Source organism: Bombus vancouverensis, unplaced genomic scaffold, assembly GCF_051014615.1.
Source record: "Bombus vancouverensis nearcticus unplaced genomic scaffold, iyBomVanc1_principal scaffold0030, whole genome shotgun sequence".
NCBI classification, from domain to species: domain Eukaryota; kingdom Metazoa; phylum Arthropoda; class Insecta; order Hymenoptera; family Apidae; genus Bombus; species Bombus vancouverensis.
In genome coordinates this window covers 675611-689034 of record NW_027468921.1, presented here as the reverse complement: position 1 = coordinate 689034, position 13424 = coordinate 675611, and the positions used below count along the sequence as shown (strand labels likewise).

General features: G+C 38.0%; 1 protein-coding gene across 1 annotated transcript; it reads left to right on the top strand.

Annotated features, from left to right (window-relative positions):
* The first annotated feature begins 7990 nt into the window (after positions 1-7990).
* Positions 7991-13208, top strand: LOC143304306 (uncharacterized). Its single transcript, XM_076626754.1, has one exon. The coding sequence runs from the start codon at positions 9885-9887 to the stop codon at positions 10545-10547; it is 663 nt and encodes a 220-aa protein (XP_076482869.1). The 5' UTR covers positions 7991-9884; the 3' UTR covers positions 10548-13208.
* The last annotated feature ends 216 nt before the right edge of the window (positions 13209-13424 follow it).

The window sequence follows — 13424 nt, the reverse complement described above, 5'->3', positions numbered from 1 at the left end:
AAATGTAGTTTTTAATTAATTATAGTTTTTAACCGATTAAAAATATTTTTCGCAATGACTGAACACTATAAGATAACCATCAAACAACTGTTTTATCTCTAGGTAAGACAGGCAAAAGAATGTATTTACTATATAAATCCTCGAAGATAATTTCTTGTCTTCTGCTCTTTAATTTCCAATTTTTAGATGGATAAGAATAATTTGAATTTATATTTCATATATTTGTTTATAACTAGTTAATCTACATTATCGATTGAGTTATTCTTAACTACTGAATTACCGATGTCGAATTTTCAAATTTGGTTTCGCCTTCTCTTTCCACGATGTCCACTGATTTCTATTTCGATTGGTCACTGACACTATTCAAGAGAATTGGAACTAGGAATATATTTTAATTATAATATACTCACCCATTGTGTTCCAAATAATCACATACAAGGTATAATATGTTCCGATGACGTTCCGAAATACGACTCTCCTCCTAATATAATTATTTTTTCATTACAATAATAAGTTTTTTCATGTAATTTTTTGTTACATTTGCGAATTCAACGAGTTACACATGATTTTTCATGAAACACGAACGTTAAAAATATTTGATACAGCCTAATTATAAAAATTGTTAGAAGCAAAAGTCATAGATACTATGTGCGAGTATCGCATGAAACGAACAGCTATTAAGAGAACTGCAGCAATATTACAAATCAAATAACAAAACACACTCGTCTGTGACGTGGAAATTCTAAAATCTAAAATCTAGAATATTCCTTACCTTTTTTCGCAGATTATAAAATATCTTATTCATACTACCTTGCATCGATAAATCACCGTTCATAGTGACACTTTCAAATCGCCTATCGTTTCTCAATGGATACGAGAATTTCCGTTTATTACTTTAAAAACAACCCGTCCATTACGTTTCTCTTAAAAAATTCTTTCAACTCCGTTGAAAACCGAGCATCAAACAAGAGACAAACGATTTGTTGCCATGGAAATGTTTGGTTCACACATAAGCAACGCACAAATATAATGATAGAATAGCTGAGTGTGTGTACTGTATAGTAAGATGGATGCAACGTGGAAATAGAAAGAGAACACCATGTATAGATACTTCCTGTTCTTGTTTAATCAGGCATGCACACTAGTGGACACTGACGCTGCTCGTATACCCCTGTTACATATTTCCTGTACAAGTGCGCGTCATTAGACAAGGACGGAACATCCTCTCTCTACTTCTCTATCGCGTTTTTAGTTCGCTCACGCGCTCTGTACTTATATCTATTACATTTCCACCATAAGCAGCGGCCGTGCAGTGACTTACAAAAGTTCCGAACGGTTCCATCCTGGGCGGACGGTTAATTGCGTTCGGTACTTCGAGGCAGGAAGGTGAGTACAGAATCGCTCCTCTTAGTACTCTTATTAGAAGTGTTATCATCGAATATAAGTTTTTTCAATAAATTCTTATCGTTTTACAATCTTTCTAGAATACAATGACGTCAGCAATCGATCATTTTCGCGAATTTATTGTAAATTAATTGGGGGAATATCTGGAGTTCTTTATCGGTTTCGACTGTAAAATCAGCAACTATTCGAATTTTTCATTCATAATTGTGACGTTTTCGACTCTTCCGTTGCCAAGACCCTCTTGAGAGATTTTTGGCACGTTCCATCACCCTTGTTAAACGAGTGCACATTGGTGGATATATTGATTTTAAAAACCAATACGTGAACGAGGTTTATTATCTCACTGGGACAAAGAAATCCGTTTTATTCGCGAATTTTCCGTGTTTCTTCTTAATTTTCGTGAGTGTCTGGCGCGGAGCATTATTTGAATGAACTTTTCATCGTTCAGATTATATTTCGTTTAAAAAGATTGAAATTGATGTCGAGAAGAAATGAAACAAGGTGCTCGGGCATTCCATCGTTTCCCGGGGAAAGAGAAATATGAAAAAAACGGTCGTTCTTCCTTCTGCCATTTTCGTCCATTACCAAAATGGTATGACCCAAATGTCCCGGGTCGTGAATCAATCAAGCGAATTTTGAATAATTTTTGAATAATATCCAGTTAATAATTTGTGAAACAAATTAATTTCATTTTATCGTTGGAAACAAATTAGTTGGATTTTTCTTTCTTTAGCAGTTTTCGCCGGAGTTGACCTGACGTGCTACTTCAGTTTCCATCTTCGCTTCTCGAAACTTCCAACGTCCTTGGTGTTGGAGTCTCCTTGCCCAGGTGAGTACATAGCTTCTAGATACTCGTCGCTGTTCATCCTTACGAGCCTCTCGAGCTTTAGTTGTCAATTGTTATCGTTAAAGGAAGAGAAGCTCGCGACAGATGTTATCGAACAAATCGTTTGTTCTCGAAAAGTTCGAACTTGTTCGTTGCGTTTGAATATATATGGACGGACGCCATTTTTCATGACATCTTCATGATTTGTCATGTCGTGAGTATAGCTTCTGACTACCATATGTTTGTGATTTATGTGAAATTTGACCACTATACCGTGATAGAAAAATATTTCCAATGAATTATAAATATTTTACATTGTGAATTATAAACATTTGTTAGAAATTATATCGTACTTGAGGTGAAAATGAACCATATATCTGCTTATGGAATACGAGGTAGTAAATCATTCGAAACATAATAACGATTAATTAAGTACATATACAATAACGTTTACGAATGAATATTGCGAATTATTGTATGGCTTTAATGCGGTATTTAATGTTTTGATTGCGGTCTTTGAAATGGTATCATAGGTGCTGATATAATATCGCGCGAAAAAGGAAAGACCAGTGGTTAATATTGCATGTGCACCAGTGCGTTGCGCTCGTCGGGGGTGGTTTTGACGCCGGTGCCGAGGAGAGACGCAGAACGTGTTCGATCGACCCGCGAACGTAGCCCGTGCTCATACTGCGACAGAGTTCGTTTCAGTTAGGCTCAGTCGCTGTTTGTCCGTCGACAGCGTATAGTCGCGTCGGCCTACGATTCCTTTTTTCTTCTTGTTTCTTGCGAACTCTCTCGCAACAGCCGTTCTATACGTACGCCGCCAGTATATCGCGTGATCATCGTTCCCGTTGCTTCCCTTACCCTCTCACGTCCTTCGAAGAAGACCTCCCTTTGGTTTTTCCTTGTTTGGAGGGAATTCATCGCTCGGACACATGGACTGCGAAGCACGAGGGTTGATCGAGGTATCAGCGTGATGTACTTTTCAGGTTTCATATTTCCTCTATGATACTTTCTAAGGAGAATTTGGAAGATATACATTTTTAGGAAATAAAGGTTTTTATGGAGTCATCGATAGGTTAGAATTTAATTAACTCTCTTATAACAGGTATTCCAATTTTTTAATATATAAATTTAGTTTCCTCTATGGTGTTAGAGAACATAATGCGGGCATTTTATGATATAACGAATATATTCGTATATATTTTAGTTTATTCATTCGTCAAATTTCCCTAGTAGGCCGGCCTGCAGCTCACATGCAGCACTTAGTAAAAATTTGTTTTGTTAGAGGTTGGCCATTCTTCTTGCTATAAAAATATCGTGAAGTCATATCATATGATAAAGCACCTTCTGAAAGCTAGATGCTCGATAACGAGCCTAATGATTCTCGGTAGTTTGTAATGTCAAGCTTTGAATTGACGAGATCGCTCTGCTGTCAAACCGCCGTCCAGCGGCGACCACATTCTTTAACCACGTTCAAGGGGTATATCACGCTACAGAAACCATCAAAGGGTTTGCAAGTTAGTTGCCTTTTAGAAGTGGGGCAGTTGGTTGTTACATGTAATCCGTAGTTGCTGGCTGTTCTCCTTAGTCGCCATACATCATAGAGACGACAGTTATAGTCGCCAGTTGTCCTTGCTAATGGTTGCTTGTTGTCGCTAGTTAGTTCTCGTTATCGTTATGTATTCCATCAATCACGCGAAATTTAACGTATGGGAATTTATTCTTCTTTATTCTTTCTGTAGGGAGATTTTTTAAGACGAGGAAAATATAGAATATTTTAAGACGAGGGTAAGGTTTGAATTTAAGTAACTGTTTTATGATACAACAAAGTGGAAAGACGATTTAATTTTATAAAGTTTAAGGTAATTTTTTAAAAAACTTCGAATTTAAAAGATTCAAATAGATATCTTAAACGTAATTAAACCCTCCATATCGTAAGAAATTAAATGAAACTGCGCAACAAAGTTAATACATTTAATGTATTATTTTAAACATTTATTTAAAAACATTTATTTAAAATTAAAGTGTAGGCGTCGACGCGCGCGCGCCATTCGAAGCATTTGTCAGTTCGTTACATCTGCGGTAAAAGTTGTAACTACGAAGAAGCTTAACATATGGTGCGTCTCAAGACGACAGTAAAAAGTATTAAGAGATTTTTCGAGATTTTTTCTTTTAAGTTTCCAAGTACTTTTTCTATTTAACTTCTTTTTTTTGCATTTTCTAACAATATTCGATAAATAGAGACGAAATATGACAGTTCTTAGTTCCGGGATTTATTGGTTCGAAAGTTACTTCAAAAGTGTTTCTGGAGTTCGTGCGGTTAATACTTTTAAACTACTGAGTACGACTTATTCCGTATGGCTGGACAAATCTTTGTTGATACTGTAAGCGTAACTGGTCCGGATATTGTCTTGTGGAGATAGAAAAATACACGAAGTATTGATTGAACTACATATTTTTTTAATTCTTTTTTAATTCTTTTAGTTCTTCATATATTGATAATAAAACGATATTCCGCTACTTTGAGCACAATATAGTAATGTTTAAATAAATAATAAAATTTACGCATTTCGTCTTCATGCGTCGATAAGAAAATGCAAAAAAAGTTAAAGAAAGATGATGCGCAGACGCGAAGTTTAGTCAGCAATAATATTTAAAACCTCTAAAATATATTGTACACATTTATTTGCAAATAAGCTCAATGAAATTGAACTGTAACTGTGTTTCCAATAATGTCTTCCGTGTATTGCTCGCCATTATGTCGGATTAACAGCTCTAAGTGATCGACCTTAATCACTAAATGGCGGCCGTGATTCAGTGGTATAGCTTTACATATGACGGACATCGCAGGCGCTTGTAAGACGTCCATTGTGAAACGTTTCCAATAGCACCGTTTATGTGATGGTGAAATCTGAATATATATGTCGGATCACGATTCGAATTTTGGGCGCGCGACGACTCTTCATGTGGACTAGCCATCGTTTCACAAAGCCGAGATTTTATTTACACGTATATACAGGTCTATCACTAAGCTTAACAAATAATAAGTACAACTAATAATAAGTCTAACAAACACTAAGCCTAATGAATAATACGATCTACGAATAATTAAATTAAATAATACTATTAGCAATGTTTGAGTTCAAACGAATCCACGGTCACCGGGATAACTCCTTACTAAGCGAAACTAACTTAGACGCAAATGCGATCGTCGAAAATGCTCGATGTATCACTCTCCAAGGCAATCGCAAGAATGCCAGCCTCGTGGAGATTTTTCTCCCTGTACGATTGCATTTTGTTTTCTATACCCGTTTGGAAGCATCGAGAAGGTTCCAAACGCCGTTGCTAGGCACACTCGTTGGAAGCATCGAGAAAGTTCCAAACGCCGTTGCTAGGCAGTTTCTGCCTGGAGTTTTGATTACTAAATACAATGTATGTCCCATTGCATCGGCACCTCCGAGGCAACATCACACGTGGCTCGGCCCGCTCTCGAGGCCGCATGCCGCCACAACCACATTTCTCGGAAAACACATACAACCACTCCAGACCTCCGTTAGATAAAACATCCATCCCGTGACCGTGGCTACGTTCAGCGACCGATTGTCACCTCGAACCCAATCTCGCTTATTACAAATCTTAAGCAATTACAACTATAATAAAATCTAGGCTAAGGTACTAGAGGATGTTCCCAAAATTTCCAAGGAAGGGCTTCGGCTTTCCTTTCATCTCCGACATATATTTGACTATATATATTAACTATATATTTTCCCTAGGAACAGTAAGATTTTAACGATACAACTTTATCAAGAGATCTTAATGTCATAAACGGTATCGAAACTTCGTAATTAATACTGTTAAGGAAGAAAATATTGGTAATCTCCTCTAACGACGAGCGCTTGATATTCACAATTAGAACTCGATATCTTAGCTTCTTATAATATCCTAATAAAATGTTATTTATCGATTACAATTGTCCTGTCGTATTTTCTTGTGTTTGCTTTATAAATGTGAACTTTATTCAAAAAGAGTTCATCGATATAACGGTATTGAAGAGAACTACTCGAGAAACTATATCTAGCCCTTGGATGGAGGGATTGCTTGCTTCTTACAATCGAATAATTGGAGTGTAACTAGAAACACGAACGGTAGTTTAGCAATGGAGAAGAACTTTAGAACGACAGCAATTTTCTTCTTGTTTCTTTGAGAAAGGCACCGTTCATTTTATGTTTGACGAGAATGGGGTTGTTGGACGAATTTGATTAAAAAGGAAAGATCTTTAACAAATCTATATTTTTGATTTAATTTTTTGAAAATGCAATTTTGCATATACCTATGTGCAATTATATACTATAATCGCAGGCGTTTCTTTAAAATGATGTACCATTGAAACAAGGCAAAATATCGTCGAATTCTTCTAGATTCAATTTCTCAAAAGAATGGCTCTATTGATTAACCAAACATAGTTCCCATAAGCAAGCATATACGTACTTCTCAGAAAAGATAGTTATATCTAGATCAATATTACTCCCCACAGTGACCTATATGTCAAAGAAAAAAAAGACACATCAAGTATTAAATCATACTACTATTACGTCCACTATCTCTACAACTCCTCTACTCTTGGAAAAGTCTATCTTATTCAAACGTAACGTAACTCAAATTAAATCTTTTCCATCATCATAAATACGAAACATTTATAAAATTATCATCTTCGATTGTTTACTCAACATCTAGCTAACAAAATCTTCTCCATCGCCGTACCCCTTAATCCTGACCGCGAACAATTAACGTATGAATAGTTAATTTATTAAAATTTAAACGACCATTTTACGCTACTTGTACTCGAATGATTTTAGGATCTTGCTGTATCTCTTGCACAGTGTTATACTGACAGGCGAGAAACATAGAAACGTAACTTCCGATCCATTGATTTACCCTAAACAGACGATGATAGGTTATACGGTGGACGCAATACAGAAGCGTTTCCGATGCAATTCGAAGGTGCGTTGTTACAATGGAGTTCAACGATCCATAATGACTATTTCCCCGCCAGCTACAGCCTGTAATAACGGAATAGCCAATAAAGTATATCCTGTCGATTTAATCGTTACCCCCACGGTGCACCGCGCGCACGGAGATCGGATCGGTGATTTTCACGTGATGTTTCGCAAATCGTGAGGCGCTCGCGTGATTCGCGCGTTTTAAGCGTTCCCGCTCTTCCCGTCCGATAGAAAGAGAAAGGGAACAGGGGGTGGAAGGAAGAGGGAAGATACGTGATGCGGGTTCAACCTGCCGCGGGAACCTTTAAAGAAGGTCGGTGCAACGGGAGAGATGTAATTTTAATAAATTGGAGAACAAGTCATTGTAAAAGATGGATGTTCAGATGTTGGAGATGCAGCAGATTTACGACTCGCTGGAATTAAGTTAGTTAAGGTGTTGAAAACCTAACGTCTTTTCAAAGGCGTTTACCGCGTTTCTTTTCAAATCAAAATACATACACACGATACGTACAATGTATGCGCCTAAAGTTTTAAAGTTAATTTCTATTCAAGGAATGGACTGTTTTATTATAGGTTTAGGAAATTGAAAAGAAGCAATTGCTTGTTTCTAAGAAAGAATCGCGAGAAGTACAGTTAGAAACTGTATTGTGAATCACTTTTCCTGGTTTCCGTAACGAGGAAGTGAAAAAAAAAACGCAGATAAGTCAGCTTTTACCGCAGCTAAATGGGAGATACGCAGGTACGAGTCGTTACAGTTTTGTCGTTGCAACGATTCCCGCTGCGTAATTTGATAATGAACAGTTGAAAAATAGCAGCGTTGTGTCCGTACTCTTTAATATCCCATTATATGGAAGTTAACGACCGGAAAATACACCGCTCGACTACTTGAAGGAAGTAGCTCATGAGCAAGTCTTTTGTATCCTCGCAATGGTATAATTCCTGTAACGTCTCGTTCTCGGAGGATTTATTTCGTTGATTTGTACTTGTTTATTGCTTTTGTGTTTTCATGAATGGAGCATGTTGCATGCGAATCGTAATATGGTTTTAATGGCGTTTCGACTTCAATGATATCAGCGGCTGATTGCGCTTCCCGTAAGAAGCTTCCAATCATTATGTATTTTAGGAACAACAAATAAGGATATTTAGAGAACGAATTAATTATTCAATTGTTCGCGCAAGAAATACTCAGTACCTGTCTCTTTTTCGAAAGTTATAAATGCTGTTTTCAAAGAGTTCCTTAGCTCACCATAAACCAGATAAGAATCTTTGGTTCCATCTAGAAAAAGAAACCTTCAGATCAAACCGAAAGGGGTTCGGATTATATTTTCTAATCGTATTTGTATATTTCTTTTTACGGTCAGCTTGTCATCCACGTACAATCGAACAGAGAGTCCATTAATTATTTCCCTTCGACTTGTTTCAGGGGGAGCATCTCGGAAGCCATGCCGGCTGACGAGTTCGCTGGAAATCGAAACAGAAGCAAACCAAGACTGCAACCACCTTAACGAACCGCTATTATCACTGGCAAGGTCATCGGGCAGACCGGATCTAATCATGCTCACGCCGACCATGCTTCCTGTGCACTCGTTCCTCTTTCTTAACGACGTCAACCAGAAGATCGGGTGGTAAAAAATTCGAAATCGAGTTGATTGAAAATCTCAAGGAATATTAAAAAAAAAAAAATACGAATAAACAATTTGATATAGAAATCATCCATTTTGGGCAAAGAAAAGAAACAATCAGAAAAAGGAATAACCACAGAAGCTCTGAATTTCATTGCTTCCTAATGGTACTTCCTTGGATATTTTTACATTCTGGAGGCGTGAACGAACTCTGAAAAACAGAAACGACTTCTATCGGATGATCGAAAGAACTACCTGGACACTGAGTATAATTATTCACACGTGCGGATGCCATTTCCGGCATGTTTCTCCATGAAGAAGGTCAGCTTCAGTTTTTGCCACTTGTAGATAGAAGTTGAAGTGGCGGACGTCTTAACGAGGTTGCTAGAATGTCAAAGAAATAGATGAGGGAAATATTATGAAGATATATTTATGAATATCTAATTGAGCATTTAATTAAGAACTTAATCGAAAGACCAAAAAAAGTATTTCTTGAGACCAAGTACATATCTAAGTATAATAGTCTTTTGTACTTACTGTTTAGTAAGAGGACTCGAGTAAAACGATTACTCGTTAAAAGGAACAATAGAATAATCATGCCTCCGCAGACGGTGGTCTCTGCTTTCATGCCTCATCGCGGAGAATCTCAGCGAAAAAAGTGTCCCGAGGCGTGAGCTGAAAGGTGGCTATGTAGGCTGCCTAGTGAATGCCGTCGCCATGGTGGAGCTGGCGTGTAGCAACTCCCTAAGTCCAGGAACCTAATCCCGCGTCAGAAAGACAAAATTCGCTACGGAGAAAAGTAAACAAAAATATATATATAGGAAAGAAGAGACAAAGATTAAAGGTCGTTAAGAATTAAAGGTAATTTAATGATAAAAGGGAGAAAGAATTGTGTAAAAATTCTACTGGGAAAGAAAAGAAAGAAGAAACCTTCAACGAGAAAGACGTGCTCAGAAGCGAGTCCCGCGTAGCGCCATGTAGAGGAGCAGGAAGAAGCGCAGTCTTCCTCAGGCATTCCAGCGTCGAGTAATGCTGAAGCATATCCTGACGGGGCAACCGTCGTCAGCGGGCTCCAGGCACCAGCACAATGACTACCAGGCGAGCTCGGGCTCGTTGCACGGCGGCCACCACCACCACCATCATTCTGGTCACCAACAGGATCAACAGCAACACCATCATTACAACCAAAACAGCAACGTTCGTGGAACGACAGGGGGGAGCCAAGGACGGGGAGTCGACGTTTACGACTCGGTGGTCCATCAAAGAGCCAACGTGCATCAGGCTGCCACCACGCCATCTTCCACTCACAGACACCCTTTGAATCATTCTCAGTTGAGCGTGAACAATCTTTCTCAACGATTGAATCACTCGCACACTCTTAATCTTTCCACGTTGTCCACGTCGAAGCATTCTGTGAACAGCGTCAGTCCTGTTGCCGGTGGGAATAACAATAACAATAATAATAATCTGTCGACTACATTGGGGGTGATATCCCCGGCGCCGTTGCACCAGGACAGCAGACCTAAAGCGAATGGAGGCTTTGATATCTCGAGACTGTCCAGATTACCCAGTCAGGCGACACCTTCGCCTGCACCTGCTCTTCAGGGTACGACTACCGGGGGACAGTTAACCGGTCCTGGTTCCACGGCGTACCCCTTGAACGCTTCCTGGTCGTCGTCAAGTCTGAAATAATTAATAAACAAAAGGCATCGGAAAATGTAGAAAATAAATTTGCCAAAGAAGAAAAAAGAGGTGTTAAACAAAAATCAATTTCAGATAGTGAAAACGAAACAACTGATAAGTTCGTCAACGAAGGGAAGTTCTTTTAACGAACACAGCTAGTGATAGCGATAGGTATAAATCTGTAGAAAATGATAATGCAGTAACGGGTGTAATAATAGCAACTGATGAAGCGAAACATAGAGGCAGACCTAGGAGATCGGATAAAGTCGAAGTTAAAGAAGATGAAAATACAAGTGTAAATTCCGACCAATTGCGGGGAGACGTAACCGCGAGGAGAGACGTCAACGGGGGTCGTAAATCCCCGTTACGATTATAACAATCGACACCACGAATTGATCGATCCCCTGATTTCCGTTGAGATAATAGGGGTGATTGAGTTTGTATAACACTGTGATTCACTGAATTATAAATTATATATTTCCAACACTTAGATTACACTGACGTAGAGAAATAAATAGTTAACAACTTGTCGCACGAAGATGTGATAGATATGTACGCTAGAGCAGGGCTCTTATAATGGAAATTAATGTATTAATGGACTTAGCACTATAATATATTTAGGAGAGAAGATGTATGTTCGACAACACCGAGAACCGACAAAAGATTTTCGTGAAGTATGCGACTCTCGCGCTATGTGTAGACTGCCGCGTTAGGCGTTAGTTTTTAGACTGACTGTCGCTCTTTTTCTAATACAGAAGAACAGTTCGGTGTGGGTGTGCCCCTGTGCCTAAAGAACGCGGATTCGTTGTTCCCACTTTCGTTAGGAAAAGTGAGGGTAACGAACCGCGGTGTCGATGGTCATGACCTGCACTACTGCTCGAAGGGATGAGTAGGAAGTCTCCTACCATCGTGGTGGATAGATGACTGTGTGCGTGAGGAAAACATAGCTTGTTTTATTAGAGGGCTATTCGGATTTTCCTAATGGGTGCATACCCGCTTTCTCCGTGTTTTAAGTACGCCTAATAAACCCAAGGACCTCTCTAAAAACCGACTGTGTTTCGAGAATATTTTTAAGCTTTAGAAATTCTTCAAGACAAACGGATTGAAGACACATGGCGAAACAATACAGGGAAGTGAAAGTTATGGTGGGTCCTTAGGTTTATTGAGGGTCGAAGTGACGTTACGCAGGCCGGTTGTTGTCCGGTCGCGCGGGCTGGCGCGGGCTGGCGTGCAGATGTTTTAGGCGGCGTAACAACAAGGAAGATCCTAGAAAATGAGAAGGGTGGATTAGAAGAACGAAGAAAACTCGAAGAAGATACAGAGACAGAAGTCAATTCAAAAGGTATATTAAATAATAAGTGCGATTTACTTGATACCGAAAGAGCTATTGAAATTAATGATACGGTTCAAGATATTAAATTCACTGAAGGTAGAAGCCGCACTCAAAATGATATGGAAGATGTAGTAGAAGTTTCACAAGAATTATCTAATAAAAGTAAGTTATCAGAAATAAGGATTGCACTTAACAAAATTGAATATACAAAAACTATTTTACGGAATAAAAAGAATTCATTAGAAAGAGAAAGAGGAGTAAGGGAAAAGAAGAAAATGTACAGACAGAAATTATTTCAAAAAATATATCAGATGATAAATGTGATTTGCTTTAGAAAAAAAAAAAAAATATTATCCACAAACTACATTAGGAATTTATCTATTTTAGTGGGGACAAAGAGAAAGGATAGAGGAGTTGATCAATAGAGTGTGGATTTTGAAGCGTTTATGAAAAACTTACAATTTTAATAAAATATTCAATGTGAAGTCTCTGTTATAATATTCAGATAGATAGATGAAAAAAAACTGAATTTGCATAATTACTCATGGCTTATTGATCAATCATGCGACTCGTTCAGAGGTAACTCGAGTTGTAAAGGCGACAATTTATTAAAAATGGTATATCTGACGTACGATGCATTTGCTCATGTTAAACTATTTAAATAAGTATAAAAATCACGCGAAAAAAAAATCTACTGAAAATAATGTTGAACTAGTTAATAATAATAAATCATATAGTGAAACACAAACCTTAAATCAAGATTTTAAGTTCAAAAAAAAAAAGAAGAAAGAAGTTGATAAAATGACAGCAACATGTAGCAGCAGGCGAGAGAAAATAAGCCAAATTTCTAAAAGAAGAAACGATGCTCAAGAACTCGGAATTTCTCGAGTGGATATGCTAAACAACGAATTTAATGAACAGTTGAAAGAACGTGAAACAGCAATAGAAGACTTACATCAAATGTTAAAGCACCAATCGGAAATTCATAAAGTTACCTTAAATGAAGCAAGTTTGAAAATAGGAGAACTGCAGAGTGCAGTGTATCAATGTGCACTAAAAATGCAAGCGACGTGACGATTACTTTTAGAACACCACAAGCACCACGAAAACACAATCAAGACCAAACAAGATCAAGTTCAAAAGTGAAGTTACGTGAGCTTATTACTGCTAACGACCAAAAATTGAATTACGATCCCGAGCATCAACTCGCTGATCTTCAAGTAGAATGTTCCGACAAAGACAGGACGACACAAGAGTTCGAGAAGCACATAGAGGACATGAAGGAGGAAGTGCAAAAATTAGAATTGCAACTCGACGAGTTACAAAAAAAAGAAAAACACACACGCACGTAAAAAGAGTTCAATCTTTTGGAATACAAATTGAAGAACTAACAATAAAATTAGAAGAAATAACACAGAAGAAATAAGTCACAAATATGAAATTGCCTGATGGCTGATGTTGATCGTTGACGTTTATAATGAAAGAATTTCGTCAACGGCGCCATCTGGATCCTTGTTGAAAAATTAAAATAGCCGCAACAGCACCATTCAGCT